Raw genomic sequence first — 23,716 nt, 5'->3', positions numbered from 1 at the left:
GGCAGACCTGGCTCTCAAGAGAAGACAAGCTATGTGCACCACGCCCACAAAATGAGGTAGAAACTAAGCTGCGCTTCCTAAACTCCTGCGAAAGAAGTTAGAGGCACATACAGTGCCTTGCGAAAGTATTCGGCCCCCTTGAACTTTGCGACCTTTTGCCACATTTCAGGCTTCAAACATAAAGATATAAAACTGTATTTTTTTGTGAAGAATCAACAACAAGTGGGACACAATCATGAAGTGGAACGACATTTATTGGATATTTCAAACTTTTTTAACAAATCAAAAACTGAAAAATTGGGCGTGCAAAATTATTCAGCCCCTTTACTTTCAGTGCAGCAAACTCTCTCCAGAAGTTCAGTGAGGATCTCTGAATGATCCAATGTTGACCTAAATGACTAATGATGATAAATACAATCCACCTGTGTGTAATCAAGTCTCTGTATAAATGCACCTGCACTGTGATAGTCTCAGAGGTCTGTTAAAAGCGCAGAGAGCATCATGAAGAACAAGGACCACACCAGGCAGGTCCGAGATACTGTTGTGAAGAAGTTTAAAGCCGGATTTGGATACAAAAAGATTTCCCAAGCTTTAAACATCCCAAGGAGCACTGTGCAAGCGATAATATTGAAATGGAAGGAGTATCAGACCACTGCAAATCTACCAAGACCTGGCCGTCCCTCTAAACTTTCAGCTCATACAAGGAGAAGACTGATCAGAGATGCAGCCAAGAGGCCCATGATCACTCTGGATGAACTGCAGAGATCTACAGCTGAGGTGGGAGACTCTGTCCATAGGACAACAATCAGTCGTATATTGCACAAATCTGGCCTTTATGGAAGAGTGGCAAGAAGAAAGCCATTTCTTAAAGATATCCATAAAAAGTGTTGTTTAAAGTTTGCCACAAGCCACCTGGGAGACACAACAAACATGTGGAAGAAGGTGCTCTGGTCAGATGAAACCAAAATTGAACTTTTTGGCAACAATGCAAAACGTTATGTTTGGCGTAAAAGCAACACAGCCCATCCCCCTGAACACACCATCCCCACTGTCAAACATGGTGGTGGCAGCATCATGGTTTGGGCCTGCTTTTCTTCAGCAGGGACAGGGAAGATGGTTAAAATTGATGGGAAGATGGATGGAGCCAAATACAGGACCATTCTGGAAGAAAACCTGATGGAGTCTGCAAAAGACCTGAGACTGGGATGGAGATTTGTCTTCCAACAAGACAATGATCCAAAACATAAAGCAAAATCTACAATGGAATGGTTCAAAAATAAACATATCCAGGTGTTAGAATGGCCAAGTCAAAGTCCAGACCTGAATCCAATCGAGAATCTGTGGAAAGAACTGAAAACTGCTGTTCACAAATGCTCACCATCCAACCTCACTGAGCTCGAGCTGTTTTGCAAGGAGGAATGGGAAAAAATTTCAGTCTCTCGATGTGCAAAACTGATAGAGACATACCCCAAGCGACTTACAGCTGTAATCGCAGCAAAAGGTGGCGCTACAAAGTATTAACTTAAGGGGGCTGAATAATTTTGCACGCCCAATTTTTCAGTTTTTGATTTGTTAAAAAAGTTTGAAATATTCAATAAATGTCGTTCCACTTCATGATTGAAAAGGTCGCAAAGTTCAAGGGGGCCGAATACTTTCGCAAGGCACTGTATTTCCCACAGATCACAAAGACTTTGAAAACAAATCAAACATTGATAAACTCCCATCCCACTGGGCACACACTGGTTGAATCAACATTGTTTCCATATCATTTCAACGAAATGACATTGAACCAACGTGGAATAGATGTTGAATTGATGTCTGTGCCCAGTAGGATATCTGTTAGGCGAAATACCGCAACGTGCAATCACAGCAGCAAGATTGCTCTGTCCAATGAAATCAAACAAATTGTAGGAGTGGGACACCCCCATCCTTCAAAAAAGGAACAGGGGCGTCCAGTAGCACCAGGACTGTAGGCTATCAGAGGGCCACTCACTGTTTCCTGGGTTAGATAAATGTATTGTACTCGTTCATTCAGTGTTAACAGTGAACACACGCACAATCATGCACTTACACACACACACACACATACACACACACACACACATACACACATACACACACACACACACACACACACACACACACACACACACACACACACACACACACACACACACACACACACACACACACACACACATACACATACACACAGAAGGAGCTCTGGTGGTTTCAACAGCATTTTATCACAGCTAACCCAAGCTAGCAGGCACACACACAAGGTTCGCATATACACACACACACACACACACACAGGGAGCATGATGGCAATGGTTGTAAAGTGTGCTAGTGTGCTTTTGATCCTTGCAAGATCTGTGTGTGTGAGTGCGTGGTCTGCTTGTGTGCGTGAGTGCATTAGTTCAGCCACAGGAGTGGGCATGCATCACAATGGCTCTGCCTAGGGCTTACTCTACTCTCTACTCCACGTATCACTCTGAAGACACTCCCTACTCCTGTCTAACCCTCCACACTGAACCATCGCCTCAGGTTTACATTGTGTACAATACCTCATACCGTAGACGGAACAGAGAAATGAAAGGAGCGGCTCTCCTTGAGGTATGGCGACATTGAAAACATGAAGGGCTCACACTGGCTGAAATTCAAGTGTTTTGTGGAAATGTGAGAGACTTCATGTAATCCGTGTCATGGGCTACTAATTAGTAGCCCACTTAGTATTACTTTGGTGTTATAGCTACAGTATACATATCTCCCTGGCATAATACATCATTTATGCAGAAGCATACAATACATTTTTGGAATCGTCGGTCCTTGAGGGCAAATTTTGTCATCAAAATTTGTCACCAAAATCTGGCATTCTCTGGATTTATGGGGCTTTCAAGACAACTGGGAACTCTGGAAAAAACAAGGTTGAATCATGACGTCAGTTATCTTCAGGTCGGAGCTCTAGAAAGAGGCCCGAGTTCCCGACTTGGAATTCTGAGTTGGATGACCCTTAAAGAGACCCTTAAACGCAGACTTGGACCACACACCCACTCCACTGAATAGCAGGCTAGTGACTGCTTGCGGTTAGCCACTGATTCCTTCCAAACCACTCATTGTTGAATTTGCGATTTTCATGTTGTGTAATGTTTATGTCTAATGGCCGATGAGCACCGATACATTTTATCAAAAATGTACCTTCATATGACAAGGATTTGCCAGTAGATTGTCGAAGTGATTCATGATGATGAAGTCAGCCTGCAGGTGCCCGGCCCGCTAGAGCGTGATGAGCCAAGTGAAGCTGGATAGGCACTTCTAATGTAACTCTATGGCAGCACCCAAGGGGCTTGAATTTTCGAGCTCTCCCCATAGATTTTGCAGTGACGTAGTGTCTCTATGAGTGACAGAACACTGAGCCAGTCACGGCGCAACTAGAGAACATTACCAACCCGTACACTGTGTATTTTCCGCGGGCTGCCCCACCACAACAGAAAGCACTGAGCTAGGCTGAAACACCTGCATTTTGGAGCTGCCTTACTCAAGAAAGCAAAAAAGAGACCATGTTTGTATGGAAGTTTATTAACTCAATTATCATTTTTAAACATTGTTTGCAAACTGATATGTGACATGTATTAATGCCAAAATAACATGTAAAACCTGTGAATGTTGCCACTGGGAGGGAGGGAGGGAGGGAGGGAGGGAGGGAGGGAGGGAGGGAGGGAGGGAGAGAGAGAGAGAGAGAGAGAGAGAGAGAGAGAGAGAGAGAGAGCAAGGAAGATGGAGAGAGAGAGAGAGAGAGAGAGAGAGAGAGAGAGAGAGAGAGAGATGGAGAGAGAGAGAGAGAGCAAGGAAGATGGAGAGAGAGAGAGAGAGAGAGAGAGAGAGAGCAAGGAAGATGGAGATGGAGAGAGAGATGGAGAGAAAGAGAGAGAGAATGGACGTTGGCATACATCATTTATAAATGTCATTGGGAGACTATTTTAGTCCAAAGTGATCTCTGACGAAGGCCTTGAGGCCGGTACGTAAAGTTTAGTAAAGAGCAGTGATACTAGCAAGAGCAGTATGCAGGTTTCTTATTTTTTCTCATCTTATTCAATTATTACCATGCACCTGCAACAAAGATAGATCAGATGTGCGAGTGCCTTTTGAATATTGAGTCCAATGTGATTACATTCCTTTCCTACTTCTCAAGGGTTCCATCTGTGTGTAAATATCCCCATGAGCCTTATTCTCAGTGATCCTCAAGGGTTCTTTGGGAAGGCTGATGGTTCTATGTGGAACCATATTGACTCAAAGAACCCTTTGAGTTCTTCAATGGTTCTTTATAGTTAACAAAAGGGTTCCTTGTTGTTTTAGTGATAATTAAAATGTAGGGGAGGTGGCTTATTCAAATATTTTGGGGTATGGTTTGCTCACAGCTCTTTTTGTGCAACCTTGAGTGACAGTGTCATTCCAATTTTCTAAGGTGTTGTGTTCTGATATCACATGTTATATCTGACTGTGGTCAGTAATGGTGTTTTGTGAAAGACTTGTGTATGGCCTTGTGTCAATTAGGAGCGGTTGATTTTTATCGTTCGGTGGTTATCAACTCTCTCCTCAGGGACCCCCAGCTGTTCCAGAGGAAGCTCACTTGATTCAGTTGACACAATAACAGCTATGGAATTTAAACAATATAACATGGGTGTCAAACTGACACCATGGAGGACCTCATGTCTGCTGTTTTCTGTTTTCTGTTTTTTCCTTTCAATTAAGAGCTAGACAACCAGGTGAGGGGAGTTCTTTACTAATCAATTACCTTAATTATCAATCAAGTCCAATGGAGAACCCACACTCAGCCCTCTGTGGAATGAGTTTGACACATGGGTTCTAAAGAATCTACAAATAACTTTTGAGATTGAGAATGGTTCTATAAAGAACCTTTCTCGATAAATGTTATATAAAGAACCATAAAAAAAGGTTCTATATAGCCCCAAAAGGGTTGTGACCATAGCGGAACCATTTTTGTGCTATATATAACTTTTTTTTATGGTTCTTTATAGAACCTTAGGAAAGGGTTATTTATAGCACCATACAGGTTCCATTTAGAACTTTATGACTTTACATAAAATGTTTTTTATTTAGCACCAAAAAGAGTTCTGCTATATTTACCAACCAAATAACCCCTCTCGGGTATTATTTAGAACCATTGTTTTTTGGGTGTGTAAATGCTGCAGTCCTTGGTCATCAGGACTGTAACTACCCAGTGATAGGCCTAACCCAGTATGACACTACTACACTGCAGTATCAGTAGATAGTGGTTTGTGAAATTGCAGGGTGTGATTTTCTCTCTCTTGTATTCTTCACCAGATAACGATGTGACTACAGAAGAGGACACTGAGGATGGACAGAAGGCAGGAGGTTAGTGCCCATGACGGTTTCAGACTTCTGTTCTTTTCACCTTGTGAGATGCAATTACACATTGAGTGTAGGTTATATGTGCACGTGTTGGAGATATGAAACAGTGGTAAAACCTCAAGGAAACACACTCACACTATGGTTGGAAAATACCACTTTTAGCCTTTTGACCTATGTCAGCACATTTACATTTATATAGGAATTTTCTGTACTCTGACTAAGGTTAGAATTCTGAAATGTTAGCATAATTAAAGAGTGATTGCTTTTCAAACAGTTTCAGAGAGTTTCAGAGAGAGAGAGTGTTTCAGAGAGAGAGAGAGAGAGAGAGAGAGAGAGAGAGAGAGAGAGAGAGAGAGATCAGGGATAACGCTTCACAGGTAAACCTGTGAAAATCCTAACACATTTATTTGATACATTCAAGGTGCGGGTAGGTAAGGGGTGGGAGATTGTGTCTGTCACAAAATGGAATGTTCGTTCATTGGTGACAGACACAATTCCAGCAGTGACAAAATCAGTGGTAAAAATACCAGGTACACTCTTAGAAAAAAAGGTGCTATCTAGAACCTAAAAGGGCCCTTCGGCTGTCCCCATAGGAGAACAGTTTTTGGTTCCAGGTAGAACCCTTTTGGTTTCATAGAGGGTTCTACGTGGAAACCAAAATGGTTCTATCTGGAACCAAAATGGGTTTTACCTGAAACCGAAATTATTATCCTATGGGGACAGACAAAGAACCCTTTTGAAACCCTTTTTTCTAAGAGTGCATTGTTCATTTTCTTATTGATGAAACATTCAAGCACAATACAGTTTTCTCTTCCCAAAACAAAAATCTATTACGAACAGAGTGCGCTAAGTTTTGTATACTTGACCCTTTCTAAAAGTTTTTTCAAAATTGCGATGTTTATAAAGGAGTGCAAGGGCGAATTGAGTTATTGTACACACGCACACTTCACGTCGTACGCGTTCGCTAATGCAAATACATAGTAAAACATGCCAATAGCATCTCACTAGATTGTGCTTGACTCTGCCCACTACGCTTAATTTGATCCCATTGGATACGATGCCAATGATACATCTTTGGTTAGTTATCAGTATCTTTGGCGGAGCTGTGTTGTGGCCAAAACATCACTAGTACACGCAGTAGCACACAAACACACACTGCCAGGAAGTGCAGAAAGCTTTGCATTGCTTTGCAATCTACTTGACACCACGGCTGGAACTTAGAGATAAAGTAGCTACCAAGATCCAACCATTGACATTTTGCCTCCGTGTCGTGCGAATCCTTTAAATAAATATGGACCCCCCCCCCCACATATCTGTACCCCTGCACATTGACTTGGTACCGGTACCCCCTGGATATAGCGTCATTATCAATTTTTTATTGTGTTCCTTCAAAAAAATATATATATATTTGTAACTTTAGTTTATTTAGTAAGTATTTTGTATTAACTCTATTTTCTTAAAATGGCATTATTTGTTAAGGGCTTGTAAGTAAGCATTTCACAATAAAGTCTACACCTGTTGTATTCAGCGCATGTGACAAATACATTTTGATAAGATTTGATTTGACAGAATTCAAAATGGGTTTGTGTAAATCCTAAATTGCTGATGTATTGTTTGAAAGGTGTAAACACGAGAGTCTGTCAAATACAGTGAATTTGGAAAGTATTCACATTTTGTTGTTACAGCCTTATTCTAAAATGTATTAAATCGTTTTTCCCCTCATCAATATACATACAATACCCAATAATGGCAAAGTAAAAACAGGTTTTTAGAAATATTTGCAAATGTATAAAACAACAACAACTGAAATATCACATTTACATACTGTAAGTATTCAGACTGTTTACTCAGTACTTTGTTGAAGCACCTTTGGCAGCGATTACAGCCTTGAGTCTTCTTTGGTATGTCGCTACAAGCTTCTCCCATTCTTCTCTGCAGATCCTCTCAAATTCTGTCAGGTTAGATGGGGAGCGTCACTGCACAGCTATTTTCAGGTCTCTCCAGAGATGTTCGATCGAGTTCAAGTCCGGGCTCTGGCTGGGCCACTCAAGGACATTCAGAGACTTGTCCCGAAACCAGTCCTGTGTTGTCTTGGCTGTTGCCCTGTTGGAAGGTGAAACTTTGCCCCAGTCTGAGGTCCTGAGCACTCTGGAGCAGGTTTTCATCAAGGATCTCACTGTACTTTACTCTGTTCATCTTTCCCTCGATTCTGACTAATCTCCCAGTCCCTGCCGCTGAAAAACATCCCCACAGCATGACTTTGCCACAACCGTGCCAGGTTTAACCAGGACTTGATGCTTGGCATTCATGCCAAAGAGTTCAATCTTGGTTTCATCAGACCAGAGAATCTTGTTTGTCATGGTCTGAGAGTCTTTAGGTGCCTTTTGGCCTAAACTCCAAGCGGGCTGTCATGTGCCTTTTACTGAGGAGTGGCTTCCGTCTGGCCAGATTGGTGCAGTGCTGCAGAGATTATTGTCCTTCTGGAAGGTTCTCCCATCTCCACAGAGGAACTCTGGAGCTCTGTCAGAGTGACCATCAGGTTCTTGGTCACGTCCCTGACCAAGGCTCTTCTCTCACGACTGCTTAGTTTTGCCGGGCGGCCAGCTTTAGGAAGAGTTGATGGTTCCAAACTTCTTCCATTTAAGAATGATGGAGGCCGCTGTGTTCTTGGGGACCTCCAATGCTGCAGATATTTTTTGGTACCCTTCCCCAGATCTGTGCCTCGACACAATCCTGTCTCGGAGCTCTACAGACAATTTCTTTAACCTCATGGCTTGATTTTTGCTCTGACATGCACTGTCAACTGAAGGACCTTATATAGACAGGCATGTGCTTTTCCAAATCATGTCAAATCAATTGAATTTACCACAGTTGGACTCCAGTCAAGTTGTAGAAACATCTCAAGGATGATAAATGGAAACTGGATGCACCTGAGCTCAATTTCGAGTCTCGCAGCAAAGTGTGAATACTTATGTAAATAAGGTAAAAACCTGTTTTCGCTTTGTTATTATGCGGTATTGTGTGTAGATTACTGAGAAAAAAAATCATATTTAATCCATTTTAGAATAAGGCTATAACGTAACAAAATGTGGGAAAAGGAAATGGGTCTGAATACTTTCCGAAGGCACTGTAGTTTATCTGGTATGAACAGATGCTGCCTCTACAGATAGAGAAGTGCTTGCTGTCTATATTTGAGAGGGAAGAGAAAGTTTACAGCTTGTGGTATATGTGAACTTCTGGTAAGTTGCTTCATGAAGTCTATCATTGAATACCGGTCTAGGCCTATATAAGCTCTAGAGCTCTGAATTTACCTTGTATAGCCTGTCTGTTGTTGTCATGCAACCAATCAAACCAGTGCTACTACCACCTCTACAGTAGTTGACTTGTAGATCTCGTGAACACCATCCACTACATGTGCAGCCAACTAAGCACAGTGAGAAAGAGAGAGAGAGAGAGAGAGAGAGAGAGAGAGAGAGAGAGAGTCTGACTGACTTTTGGTTTTATTGTCTGTCTCAGGAAGTGTTTTTAGATTATATTGTAGTAAGATGTGGCCCACCAGCCATGTGCTATCCTTCAATTCACCCAAACACTTTTAGATGTGGGATGAACTGTGTGCTATCCATCTATCCACCCAAACACTTTTAGATGTGGGATGAACTGTGTGCTATCCTTCTATCCACCCAAACACTTTTAGATGTGGGCCCCCAACCATGTGCTATCCTTCAATTCACCCAAACACTTTTAGATGTGGGCCCCCAACTGTGTGCTATCCTTTTATCCACCCAAACACCTTTAGATGTGGGCACCCAACTGTGTGCTATCCATCTATCCACCCAAACACCTTTAGATGTGGGCACCCCACTGTGTGCTCTCCATCTATCCACCCAAACACCTTTAGATGTGGAGACCCAACTGTGTGCTATCCTTTTATCCAACCAAACACCTTTAGATGTGGGCACCCAACTGTGTGCTATCCTTTTATCCACCCAAACACCTTTGGATGTGGGATGAACTGTGTGCTATCCATCTATCCACCCAAACACCTTTAGATGTGGGCACCCAACTGTGTGCTATCATTCTATCTACCCAAACACCTTTAGATGCGGGCACCCAACTGTGTGCTATCCTTTTATCCACCCAAACACCTTTAGATGCGGGCACCCAACTGTGTGCTATCCTTCTGTCCACCCAAACACCTTTAGATGTGGGCACCCAACTGTGTGCTATCCTTTTATCCACCCAAACACCTTTAGATGTGGGCACCCAACTGTGTGCTATCCTTCTATCCACCCAAACACCTTTAGTTGTGGGCACCCAACTGTGTGCTATCCTTCTATCCACCCAAACACCTTTAGATGTGGGCACGCAACTGTGTGCTATCCTTCTATCCACCCAAACACCATTCGATGTGGGCACCCAACTGTGTGCTATCCATCTATCCACCCAAACACCTTTAGATGTGGGTACCCAGCTGTGTGCTATCCATCTATCCACCCAAACACCTTTAGATGTGGGCACCCAACTGTGTGCTATCCTTCTATCCACCCAAACACCTTTAGATGTGGGCACCCAACTGTGTGCTATCCTTTTATCCACCCAAACACCTTTGGATGTGGGATGAACTGTGTGCTATCCATCTATCCACCCAAACACCTTTAGATGTGGGCACCCAACTGTGTGCTATCATTCTATCCACCCAAACACCTTTAGATGCGGGCACCCAACTGTGTGCTATCCTTTTATCCACCCAAACACCTTTAGATGCGGGCACCCAACTGTGTGCTATCCTTCTGTCCACCCAAACACCTTTAGATGTGGGCACCCAACTGTGTGCTATCCTTCTATCCACCCAAACACCTTTAGATGTGGGCACGCAACTGTGTGCTATCCTTCTATCCACCCAAACACCATTCGATGTGGGCACCCAACTGTGTGCTATCCATCTATCCACCCAAACACCTTTAGATGTGGGCACCCAGCTGTGTGCTATCCATCTATCCACCCAAACACCTTTAGATATGGGCACCCAACTGTGTGCTATCCATCTATCCACCCAAACACCTTTAGATGTGGGCACCCAACTGTGTGCTATCCTTCTATCCACCCAAACACCTTTAGATGTGGGCACCCAACTGTGTGCTATCCTTTTATCCAACCAAACACCTTTAGATGTGGGCACCCAACTGTGTGCTATCATTCTATCCACCCAAACACCTTTAGATGCGGGCACCCAACTGTGTGCTATCCTTCTGTCCACCCAAACACCTTTAGATGTGGGCACCCAACTGTGTGCTATCCTTCTATCCACCCAAACACCTTTAGATGTGGGCACGCAACTGTGTGCTATCCTTCTATCCACCCAAACACCATTCGATGTGGGCACCCAACTGTGTGCTATCCATCTATCCACCCAAACACCTTTAGATGTGGGCACCCAGCTGTGTGCTATCCATCTATCCACCCAAACACCTTTAGATGTGGGCACCCAACTGTGTGCTATCCATCTATCCACCCAAACACCTTTAGATGTGGGCACCCAACTGTGTGCTATCCTTCTATCCACCCAAACACCTTTAGATGTGGGCACCCAACTGTGTGCTATCCTTTTATCCAACCAAACACCTTTAGATGTGGGCATCCAACTGTGTGCTATCCTTTTATCCACCCAAACACCTTTGGATGTGGGATGAACTGTGTGCTATCCATCTATCCACCCAAACACCTTTCGATGTGGGCACCCAACTGTGTGCTATCCTTCTATCCACCCAAACACCTATAGATGTGGGCACCCAACTGTGTGTTATCCTTCTATCCACCCAAACACCTTTAGATGTGGGCACCCAACTGTGTGCTATCCTTTTATCCAACCAAACACCTTTAGATGTGGGCATCCAACTGTGTGCTATCCTTTTATCCACCCAAACACCTTTGGATGTGGGATGAACTGTGTGCTATCCATCTATCCACCCAAACACCTTTCGATGTGGGCACCCAACTGTGTGCTATCCTTCTATCCACCCAAACACCTTTAGATGCGGGCACCCAACTGTGTGCTATCCTTTTATCCACCCAAACACCTTTAGATGCGGCCACCCAACTGTGTGCTATCCTTCTGTCCACCCAAACACCTTTAGATGTGGGCACCCAACTGTGTGCTATCCTTTTATCCACCCAAACACCTTTAGATGTGAGCACCCAACTGTGTGCTATCCTTTTATCCACCCAAACACCTTTAGATGTGGGCACCCAACTGTGTGCTATCCTTCTATCCACCCAAACACCTTTAGATGTGGACACCCAACCATGTGCTATCCATCTATCCCCCCAAACACGTTTAGATGTGGGCACCCAACTGTGTGCTATCCTTTTATCCAACCAAACACCTTTAGATGTGGGCATCCAACTGTGTGCTATCCTTCTATCCACCCAAACACCTTTAGATGTGGACACCCAACCATGTGCTATCCATCTATCCACCCAAACACGTTTAGATGTGGGCACCCAACTGTGTGCTATCCATCTATCCACCCAAACACCTTTGGATGTGGGCACCCAACTGTGTGCTATCCATGTATCCACCCAAACACCTATAGATGTGGGCACCCAACTGTGTGCTATCCTTCTATCCACCCAAACACCTTTAGATGTGGGCACCCAACTGTGTGCTATCCTTCTATCCACCCAAACACCTTTAGATGTGAGATGAACTGTGTGCTATCCTTTTATCCACCCAAACACCTTTAGATGTGGGCACCCAACTGTGTGCTATCCTTCTATCCACCCAAACACCTTTAGATGTGAGATGAACTGTGTGCTATCCTTCTATCCACCCAAACACCTTTAGATGTGGGCAGCCAACTGTGTGCTATCCATCTATCCACCCAAACACTTTTAGATGTGGGATGAACTGTGTGCTATCCTTCTATTCACCCAAACACTTTTAGATGTGGGCCCCCAACTGTGTGCTATCCTTTTATCCACCCAAACACCTTTAGATGTGGGCACCCAACTGTGTGCTATCCATCTATCCACCCAAACACCCTTAGATGTGGAGACCCAACTGTGTGCTATCCTTCTATCCACCCAAACACCTTTCGATGTGGAAACCCAACTGTGTGCAATCCTTCTATCCACCCAAACACCCATAGATGTGGGCACCCAACTGTGTGCTATCCATCTATCCACCCAAACACCTTTAGATGTGGGTACCCAACTGTGTGCTATCCTTCTATCCACCCAAACACCTTTAGATGTGGGCACCCAACTGTTTGCTATCCTTTTATCCAACCAAACACCTTTAGATGTGAGATGAACTGTGTGCTATCCTTTTATCCACCCAAACACCTTTAGATGTGGGCTCCTAACTATGTGCTATCCATCTATCCACCCAAACACCTATAGATGTGGAGAGCCAACTGTGTGCTATCCTTCTATCCACCCAAACACCTTTCGATGTGGGCACCCAACTGTGTGCTATCCTTCTATCCACCCAAACACCTATAGATGTGGGCACCCAACTGTGTGCTATCCTTCTATCCACCCAAACACCTTTAGATGTGGGCACCCAACTGTGTGCTATCCATCTATCCACCCAAACACCTTTAGATGTGGGTACCCAACTGTGTGCTATCCTTCTATCCACCCAAACACCTTTAGATGTGGGCACCCAACTGTGTGCTATCCTTTTATCCAACCAAACACCTTTAGATGTGAGATGAACTGTGTGCTATCCTTTTATCCACCCAAACACCTTTAGATGTGGGCACCTAACTATGTGCTATCCATCTATCCACCCAAACACCTATAGATGTGGAGAGCCAACTGTGTGCTATCCTTCTATCCACCCAAACACCTTTCGATGTGGGCACCCAACTGTGTGCTATCCTTCTATCCACCCAAACACCTATAGATGTGGGCACCCAACTGTGTGCTATCCTTCTATCCACCCAAACACCTTTAGATGTGGGCAACCAACTGTGTGCTATCCATCTATCCACCCAAACACCTTTAGATGTGGGCACCCAACTGTGTGCTATCCTTCTATCCACCCAAACACCTTTAGATGTGGGCAACCAACTGTGTGCTGTCCTTTTATCCAACCAAACACCTTTAGATGTGGGCACCCAACTGTGTGCTATCCTTTTATCCTTTTATCGACCCAAACACCTTTGGATGTGGGATGAACTGTGTGCTATCCTTCTATCCACCCAAACACCTTTAGATGTGGGCACCCAACTGTGTGCTATCCTTCTATCCACCCAAACACCTTTAGATGTGGGCACCCAACTGTGTGCTATCCTTTTATCCACCTAAACACCTTTAGATGCGGGCACCCAACTGTGTGCTATCCATCTATCCACCCAAACACCTTTAGATGTGGGCACCCAACTGTGTGCTCTCCTTCTATCCACCCAAACACCTTTAGATGTGAGATGAACTGTGTGCTATCCTTCTATCCACCCAAACACCTTTAGATGTGGGCAGCCAACTGTGTGCTATCCATCTATCCACCCAAACACTTTTAGATGTGGGATGAACTGTGTGCTATCCTTCTATCCACCCAAACACTTTTAGATGTGGGCCCCCAACCATGTGCTATCCTTCAATTCACCCAAACACTTTTAGATGTGGGCCCCCAACTGTGTGCTATCCTTTTATCCACCCAAACACCTTTAGATGTGGGCACCCAACTGTGTGCTATCCTTATATCCACCCAAACACCCTTAGATGTGGAGACCCAACTGTGTGCTATCCTTCTATCCACCCAAACACCTTTAGATGTGGGCACCCAACTGTGTGCAATCCTTCTATCCACCCAAACACCTATAGATGTGGGCACCCAACTGTGTGCTATCCATCTATCCACCCAAACACCTTTAGATGTGGGTACCCAACTGTGTGCTATCCTTCTATCCACCCAAACACCTTTATATGTGGGAAGCCAACTGTGTGCTATCCATCTGTCCACCCAAACACTTTTAGATGTGGACACCCAACTGTGTGCTATCCATCTGTCCACCCAAACACTTTTAGATGTGGACACCCAACTGTGTGCTATCCATCTGGACACCCAACTGTGTGCTATCCATCTGGACACCCAACTGTGTGCTATCCATCTATCCACCCAAACACCTTTAGATGTGGGCACCCAACTGTGTGCTATCCATCTGGACACCCAACTGTGTGCTATCCTTCTATCCACCCAAACACTTCTGAACCTTTACATTCTTTACATTCACCCACATTATTTACCGATTATGTTTCCAATAGGATTCCTTTATGACATGAACATAAAGGGCAATTTTATAATCTTAGTCAAATGTGATACAGACTGATCCAAGAGGCACAGAATGACTGAATCATAGAGATTGTACCTCATAGTTAACATTATCTGAGGGATGTTTTCTAAACTGGGTGGTTCGAGCCCTGAATGCTAATTGGCTGACAGCCGTGGTATATCATACTGTATACCACAGGATGACAAAACATGACTTTTTACTGCTCTAATTAAGTTGGTAACCAGTTTATAATAGCAATAAGGCACCTCGGGGGTTTGTGTCCAGGCACCCCGTGTTGCGTCGTCCCTCCAAGATGTAGTCCCAACACAAATCCAGGGTTGCTACCCAAGCCGATTGCTCGTTCATTCTATTGGTTCAGTTTCTAGAGACGCGACCCTAGAGACGCGGACCAGTCATTCAGACTTTTTGTTCTGTTTCTATGGACGTGACCCAGTTGTTTGTTCTAAATGTTCCATTGCATACTGGCTGGCAACGTTCTTATCCCTTGCTTGCTAGCTAGTCAACTACTGCTAACTTGCAGTCACGTCAAACAGTGCAGCCAGAATAACAACAAAGTAGCTGCATTTGCATTTGTTTAAGCTTTATTTATTTGGGTACATGCATAACAATGAGCTACCGACGCGTGATTTCACTTGGCATAGAAAACGTGCTCACTCGTCAGAACACAGAGGAATTAGCCAACAACACAGCTAACACAATCACTTCAAACTGAAGCTGGAAAAATGGCAAACTAGCTGCACTTTTCAGTTTACTTTTCTTTGTATATAACCATAAAACTGATTCACGATTTTGACTGGCTGAGAAACTCTGCCTGTCTGTCTTGTCCCGACTCCCGACACGTTACTATTGGACAGCTGGAGATCGAATTTGAATATTGAAACAGTGTTGCAAATTTCGGAGAGATAGACAGCAAGGTTTTACAAATCTCTGCTGTTAAAAACTAAATGTTAGTCTAAAAGAAATGTGACATAATGCCAAGATGCTTTTTAATAGTGGAAATCAAGTTTATAAATTGTGTGGCTGGGCTGATGAGACAGTGGATTGCTCAGCCAGATTTAGCTGGTGGTAACTTGTGGAATAGACACCGGCTGGAATGCGGTTTGAACCAACCAGGATTAGACCCACCCGTTGTATAAATTGGCCATATACCACACCCCCTTGGGCCTTATTGCTTAAATATCTCATCTGCCATAGCCAAATGTTCCCATCAGCTCCAAATATCTACTGTATCAACCACACTCCCACTGACATTATCCAACATAAAACATAATTCCCAGCCCTGTGTTGTCTTCCCTCCACTCCTCTCCCAAGTCGCTCCCCCCATACCCCTCCCAGTCTTGCCCAGTGCCCGGTTCAGCCCTTGTTTAATGGTGACGGCTGTCTGAGTTAGTGCCAGCCACTGGCCCTCTCATACTGTTCCATCAGCCAGGGGTTGATTCAGAGCTGGGCTGGAGCTGGTTCAAGGGTTGCTATCCATTGGTTCTCACGTGGCCATGGTGCTTTTGTCCCAGACTCAGCTCTGGACATTGGCCTCAAAGCCTCTGTATAACCCTTTCATGCTATTTGAGACTTGCCATAATGTGTGATAATATGTATCACACAACTGATACCTGTCCTTCTTGTAGCAGGCACGTCCCCTTCTAAGGAATCCAGAAGCAAGAATCAGAGTGAAGACCGCCATGATGACGGTAAGAGAGTGTGTGTTCTAGTATCATCTTTCTGCATGGATTGCATTTTTGTATGTGTGTAGTAGCATATTTACAGTACAGTTGTTTCTCTCTCTCTCTCTGTGTGTGTGTGTGTCAGTGAGAGTGCGTGCAAGCGTGTGTGCACGCTTGCTTGCATGCAATCATTCATGGTCAGTATCCCTAATCTCCATCTCTCCCCTGTGCCAAGTTCCTCTCTGTGGAAATGAATACAGGATGAAGCCGGGAGGTTTTATAAAGAATGTTTTCTTTCAGGGGAAACTTATTTAAGAAGCATTATCAGGCTATTCTGCAGTTTCAGGGACTTTGGATGTGTAATACTGAAACAATTATAGGCCTCTCCAGTAAGATGGACCAGAGATAATTAGATTCTTACACTGGAGGGCGTCGTAAGGCAATTAGCTTGGCACACCATCCATTTGGCTCCAAGCTTATGGTTGGGGGGGGGGGTATTTTTAAAAAAGATATCTACTACAGTGATGTTTTCTTTGGGGAAATAATCGCTCTACCGCTACCACTTGATTGTAGTCTAAAGCACACGCATTAGACACACACACACACACACACACACACACAGATAGCCGCAGAGGCTGGAAAAGATAGATAGCTAGTGAAGCTGCTTCAAGGGCACCAATGCATTGTAATCTAATTGAACAAAACACTGACTAACACCTCCTCAGATCTCGCAGGCACGCACACACACGCGCACACACACACGCACACACGCACACACACACCTCCTCACATCTCTCAGGCTATACTCGTTGTATCACTACCTCTGCCATAATCCATAGCCATAATAATTAAATATGATTCACAAATTCAATCACAGGAATTATGGAGCGTAAGTATTTAGTAATAATCTTTATAAATTCTAATTTATCAGGCCTGCTGGATGCTTAATGGCAGCTAATCCACAGACAAAAGGCCTTGGCACAGTCACTCTAGACATTTTAGAACACGGGAAAATAACACTCCTTCAGTCAACCTCTTACACACGATCCAGTATGAATTTAAAGACTGTTCTATGCTGTAAAGGTGTAATTGTATTTAAAGGAAATATTAATTAGTCAAGTTTACAGTTTTTTCCAACTGCTTACACAAGTTTTCAAAACTGTCTCCTTTTTTTCAAAACTCTACACACAATTCCCAAAACTGCACACACAAAATGCAAAATGCCTCACATCTCCTTCAAAATGTAACACTGCATTCAAAATGCCATAAACACATGTCAGAATGAAGCCTTTGCATCAAATGGCAAACACTGCTTTCATAATACTACATTTTTGGATATATCATGTAAACACTGTTGTTCTAAATCTGAAGCTCTTTGGTCTTTCATAGGCTTATATCTACATTTCAGTACAATGTTCTACAGTGAAAGTAATCTGCTGAGAGGGGTAACAAGTACACTGTAAACACCAATGCAATGTAGAAACAGAAAATATTTATTAGGCCAAACATTACTGTTGTATACAGTAGCACACAACAAAACCATAAACATATGTAAACCAAAAGTATATTCTTTAGAATACAGTAAAGAACACAATTGTGTGTGTGGCGTCCCAAGGGGGCAGTACAGGAATTGGTAGGGGGGCAGTCACCAGTGCTAAGCTACGCTTCATCTCTTCTCCGGCCTGAGTCTGGCCACGATACTTCGTCCACATCACAAGATATGTTTTCTCTTGCCAAACATCGAGGGAAGAATCTCCTAGCATGGCGTATCCAACCTCCAACCTCTATGTCCCCACATAGACCATATTTATAATTGCAGTCTCTTGTACATCTGTAAACAAGCATCCTCGTCCTCCATGATGTCTTTGCCTTTCCACTCTGTACAGAATTCAAACATAGTATGTGTTCAGCATAGGAACTGTAAACAATGTACAAAAAAATGTAGTACAGCATGATAACCAACCTTATTCATACAATGCAGTGCAGTAAATGGATGGCTTAGAGCTACAAATGTTTATGCAATACAATGAAGTCATGTGTATTTTACAGTACATTACTGTAATGCTAAAATAGTTATTAGATAGTTGCATACCTGTTCTCATTTCTGAAGGTTCGACTCAAATCTGTAAATCGACTCAAATTGGGCTGGACTCTCAGTCCAGCCTCTCATGGTCAAACCGTGGTTGATCACATGATCAACAAATTTTGCCCTAATCTCATTAAAGATGCCTCTCCTTCCTTCTCTTCTTTGCCCTCATCCTCTTCCTCTCCCTCCTACTCCTCTTGCTCTCTGTCCATTGTTGGCATCCATTGTTCAAAACAGGTAATCTGACCTTTGACCTATTTATAGGCCTAAACTACAGTAAAGCAGTGATTGGTTAGTGATCAGTTAAGCTGTTAGTGTTTGCACATGTGAGGAGTGTGTGTGTGACCTGGTGAATAAGTGTAGCATTTTGATTGGTTGTGTTTGGAAAAGGAAAGCAAGTCACTTCCTGTTAGATTTCTGTGTTTTAGGTTGAGAATTGTGTGTAGTATTTTGAAAAAAGTGTTTTATGCAATTGACAACTGAGTCAAAGGCTGAGAAATAGCTTATGGTTTTTCACATTTGGTGTGTAGTTTTGCACTTTGAGTGAGAGGTTTCAAAAATCGTGTGACATGATAAGATTTTGTGTGTAAGCAGTTGGAAAAAACTGTAATATGATTCTGTGATGTACTGTAAAGAGTGGGTTGATGTACTGGCTCTAATTTAAATGACCTAAACTTCTCATTTGCTCTAGCACAGGAACAGAACCATAGTTTGCCAGTGCTGTGATAAAATATTGTGTAGCTAGACAGTTTAAGAGGAAGGATACCATACATTTTTTTAATTAACTGCCAATATGCCAACATTCAATTCAAACAATGCGGTCAATCCACAAACATACACTAGCTGAAATCAGTCGATGATAGGATTTATACAATGGGTGGGTCTAATCCTGAATGCTGATTGGTTAAAACCGCATTCCAGCCAGTGACTATTCCACAAGTTACCACCGGGTAAGTCTATGACGTTAAAATGCCTATTTACACTGTACCATCAGACTTCGCAATCCACTGTCTCATCAGTCCAGCCAGGCAATTTATAAACTTGATCTCCACTATAAAAAGCATCTAGACATGATCTCGATCTATATTATTTGAAGTTGAAGTCGGAAGTTTACATACAGCTTAGCCAAATACATTTAAACTCAGTTTTTCACAATTCCTGACATTAAATCCTAGTAAAAATTCCCTGTCTTAGGTCAGTTAGGATCACCACTTTATTTTAAGAATGTGAAATGTCTGAATAATAGTAGAGAGAGTTATTTATTTCAGCTTTATTTCATCACATTCCCAGTGGGTCAGAAGTTTACATACACTCAATTAGTATTTGGTAGCATTGCCTTTAAATTGTTTAACTTGGGTCAAATGTTTCGGGTAGGCTTCCACAAGCTTCCCACAATAAGTTGGGTGAATTTTGCCCATTCCTCCTGACAGAGCTGGTGTAACTGAGTCAGGTTTGTAGGCCTCCTTGCTCACACACGCTTTTTAGGTTCTGCCCACAAATTTTCTACAAGATGGAGGTCAGGGCTTTGTGATGGCCACTCCAATACCTTGACTTCGTTGTCCTTAAGCCATTTTGCCACAACTTTGAAAGTATGCTTGGGGTCATTGTCCATTTGGAAGACCCATTTGCGACCAAGCTTTTAACTTCCTGACTGATGTCTTGAGATGTTGCTTCAATATATCCACATCATTTTCCATCTTCATGATGCCATCTATTTTGTGAAGTGCACCAGTCCCTCCTGCAGCAAAACACCCCCACAACATGATGCTGCCACCCCTGTGCTTCACAGTTGGGATGGTGTTCTTCGGCTTGCATCCCCCTTTTTCCTCCAAACATAACGATGGTCATTATGGCCAAACAGTTCTATTTTGTTTCATCAGACCAGAGGGCATTTGTCCAAAAAGTACCATCTTAGTCCCCATGTCCAGTTGCAAACCATAGTCTGGCTTTTTATGGGGATTTTGGAGTAGTGGCTTCTTCCTTGTTAAGCGGCCTTTCAGGTTATGTCAATATAGGACTTGTTTTACTGTGGATATAGATACTTTTGTACCCGTTTCCTCCAGCATCTTCACAAGTTCCTTTGCTGTTGTTTTGGGATTGATTTGCACTTTTTTCACTAAAGTACATTCATTTCTAGGAGACAGAACGCATCTCCTTCCTGAACGGTATGACGGCTGCATGGTCCCATGGTGTTTATACTTGCAAACTATTGTTTGTACAGATGAACATGGTACCTTCAGGCGTTTGGAAATTGCTCCCAAGGATGAACCAGACTTGTGGAGGTCTACCATTTATTTCTGTGGTCTTGGCTGATTTCTTTTGATTTTCCCATGATGTCAAGCAAAGAGGCACTGAGTTTGAAGGTAGGCCTTGAAATACATCCACAGGTACACCTCCAATTGACTCAAATCAGAAGCTTCTAAAGCCATGACATTATTTTCTGGAATTTTCCAAACTGTTTAAAGGCACAGTCAACTTAATGTATGTAAACTTCTGACCCACTGGAACTGTGATACAGTGAATTATAAGTGAAATAATCTGTCTGTAAACAATTGTTGGAAAAATTACTTGTGACATGTGCAATGTAGATGCCCTAGCCGACTTGCCAAAACTATAGTTTGTTGACAAGAAAAACGAGTTTTAATGACTCCAACCTAAGTGTATGTAAACTTCCGACTTCAACTGAATGTGTTCTGACGAGTGGGCACATTTTATGCCAGGCGAAATCGCGCCTCATTAGCTCATTATTATGGATGTTTCCCAAAAAAATGTCACTAGAAAACAGCTTTAAAAAATGCAAATGCGGCTCTTTTGCTGTTATTCTGGCTGCACTTTTCAAATCAAATTTTATTGGTCACATACACATGGTTAGCAGATGTTAATGCGAGTGTAGCGAAATGCTTGTGCTTCTAGTTCCGACAGTGCAGTAATATCTAAAAAGTAATCTAACAATTCCCCAACAACTACCTAATACACACAAATCTGAAGGGATGGAATAGGAATATGTACATTTAAATATATGGATTATATATGGATTATATATGGAGTGATGACCCAGCAGCTTAGGCCAGGTGCAATAGATGGTAAAAGGTACAGTATATACATATGAGATGAGTAATGTAAGATATTAACATTATTAAAGTGACATTGTTTAAAGTGACTAGTGATCCATTTATTAAAGTGGCCAGTGATTTAAGTCTCAGAGAGGCTGCTGCCTACATAGAGTTAGTGATTGCTGTTTAGCAGTCTGATGGCCTTGAGATAGAAGCTGTTTTTCAGTGTCTCGGTCCCAGCTTTGATGCACCTGTACTGACCTCGCCTTCTGGATGGTAGCGGGGTGAACAGGCAGTGGCTCGAGTGGTTGTTGTCCTTGATGATCTTTTTGGCCTTCCTGTGACATCGGGTGCTGTAGGTGTCTTGGAGGACAGGTAGTTTGCCCCGGTGATGCGTTGTGCAGACCGCGCCACCCTCTGGAGAGCCTTGTGGTTGAGGGCGGTGCAGTTGCCATATCAGGCATTGATACAGCCTGACAAGATGCTCTCAATTGTGCATCTGTAAAAGTTTGTCAGGGTTTTAGGTGACAAGACACATTTCTTTAGCCTCCTGAGGTTGAAGAGGCGCCTTCTTCACCACACTGTCTGTGTGGGTGGAACATTTCAGTTTGTCTCTGATATGTACACAGAGGAACTTAAAACTTCCCACCTTCTCCACTGCTGTCCCTTCGATGTGGATAGGGGGGTGCTCCCTCTGCTGACTGAACGACTGGGACGTGTCTCTAGCAAGCAAACCGATAGAACAAACGACCAGCCGGCTTGGGTAGCAACCCTTGATTTATTTTGGGACTATATCTTGTGGAAGGAGGAAATAGTATGAATAAATTAATCATAAGAAAGTGTTTAATGAAAATATATGTCAATCAAAATTAGAATATATTGGTAACCCGTTGTATAAAAGTAATAATGCCCTCAAAGCCGGTGTTTGGAGGATATATTGGCACGGTTTGCCAACACCCATGCCACTATATCCTCTAAACACCGGCTTTGAGGGCATTATCACTTAATTAGAACAAGTTATAAATGCAAAAGTATACTGATATTGTATCGTATAATAGCACTCACAGCTTTCCAAGAAAACTAAAATTGAGGCATTTATGGTCTGTTCATAGGCTATTTTACAGAAAATGTGCATAAAATCTATATAAACTGTATTTAGAATTATATGACAAGATTAAATTCAACCACACCTTGGTTTCATCACAAAACCGGAGAGAAACCTCTGTCTGGTGAAGTCCACAAAGCATATTGCATGCTACAAGCAAATTAATGTTGACGATATTTTTGGACTACTAAACAACTATTGATTTTAGAACCACAGAGAGTTACCGCAAGTCACAAAGAAACCAGGAGCTGCCTCCACTATTCCAGCACCATTCAACTTCAACATTTCAACATCATCAAATCACCTCTGCTTAGTCTAATACAGTGACAACTAAAAGATACCAAAAGCAATTTAGTCCAATCAATGTCAGCTTCTGTGTGTGTGTGTGTGTGTGTGTGCGCATGTGTGTGTGTGTGCGCATGTGTGTGTGTGTGCGCATGTGTGTGTGTGTGCTGTGCGTGCGTTCATGCAAGTAGAAAAACATGTTGACTCACCCTACTTGTAGAGAAATGCCAATACCATCCTCCTCTCGTTCATATTGATTAAACGGTCTATGACTCTGTAATACAGTACACACTTTTATGTTTTGTTGTCCTAGGCTACCTGGCTAAAAATCTTGCTCGCTAGCTGAACTTCCTTTCATGGGCAACATTAGCTAGTTAACATTAGCCTTCTACATCTAGCTGCATATTTCATTTCATCCTCAGGCCAAGGGCACAATGTATGAATTTATTGTTGGATCCGTATCGCAGTTCTAATCATTGGCCAGTAGAGAGAAGTAAAATGAAAACTCCAAATCTCCATCCATTGCTAATTGTGGAAAGGACCAATTTTAGCTAGCTAGCGACCGGAGGACAACAACACCACGAGATGCAACAATTCATGATGTTTCTGTCAGTGACGTATTGCTCATACAATGTCATACTCTTTTTGACCGAACAGCATCAAATAGTTGGCCTACACATACATAGGGTGGCTGTTTTGCTCGTTCGGATGCTTTCTCCCGGGAGATACATTCAGCCTCTTACGAATTGAAGGAAAATTGTGAAACACAGAGAGACAAAAGATAAATGATTCTATATGGATTTTGTATATTTCTTGGTACATTTTCGGGGGAA

At 42.9% G+C, this 23,716-nt stretch overlaps 1 protein-coding gene across 1 annotated transcript in view; it reads left to right on the top strand.

The window, feature by feature from the left end:
- macrod2 (mono-ADP ribosylhydrolase 2) overlaps positions 1-23,716 on the top strand; it is a 1,261,723-nt gene that overhangs the window by 1,172,943 nt on the left and 65,064 nt on the right. Inside the window, exons 10-11 of the mRNA XM_042326660.1 lie at positions 5,347-5,397; positions 16,319-16,381. Of these exons, the coding sequence (XP_042182594.1) occupies positions 5,347-5,397; positions 16,319-16,381 (114 nt within the window). The remainder of the gene's footprint in view (positions 1-5,346; positions 5,398-16,318; positions 16,382-23,716) is intronic.

Source organism: Oncorhynchus tshawytscha, linkage group LG01, assembly GCF_018296145.1.
Source record: "Oncorhynchus tshawytscha isolate Ot180627B linkage group LG01, Otsh_v2.0, whole genome shotgun sequence".
Lineage (NCBI taxonomy): Eukaryota > Metazoa > Chordata > Actinopteri > Salmoniformes > Salmonidae > Oncorhynchus > Oncorhynchus tshawytscha.
The sequence above is the reverse complement of the archived record's forward strand: the minus strand, read 5'-3'. Positions and strand labels throughout refer to the sequence as shown.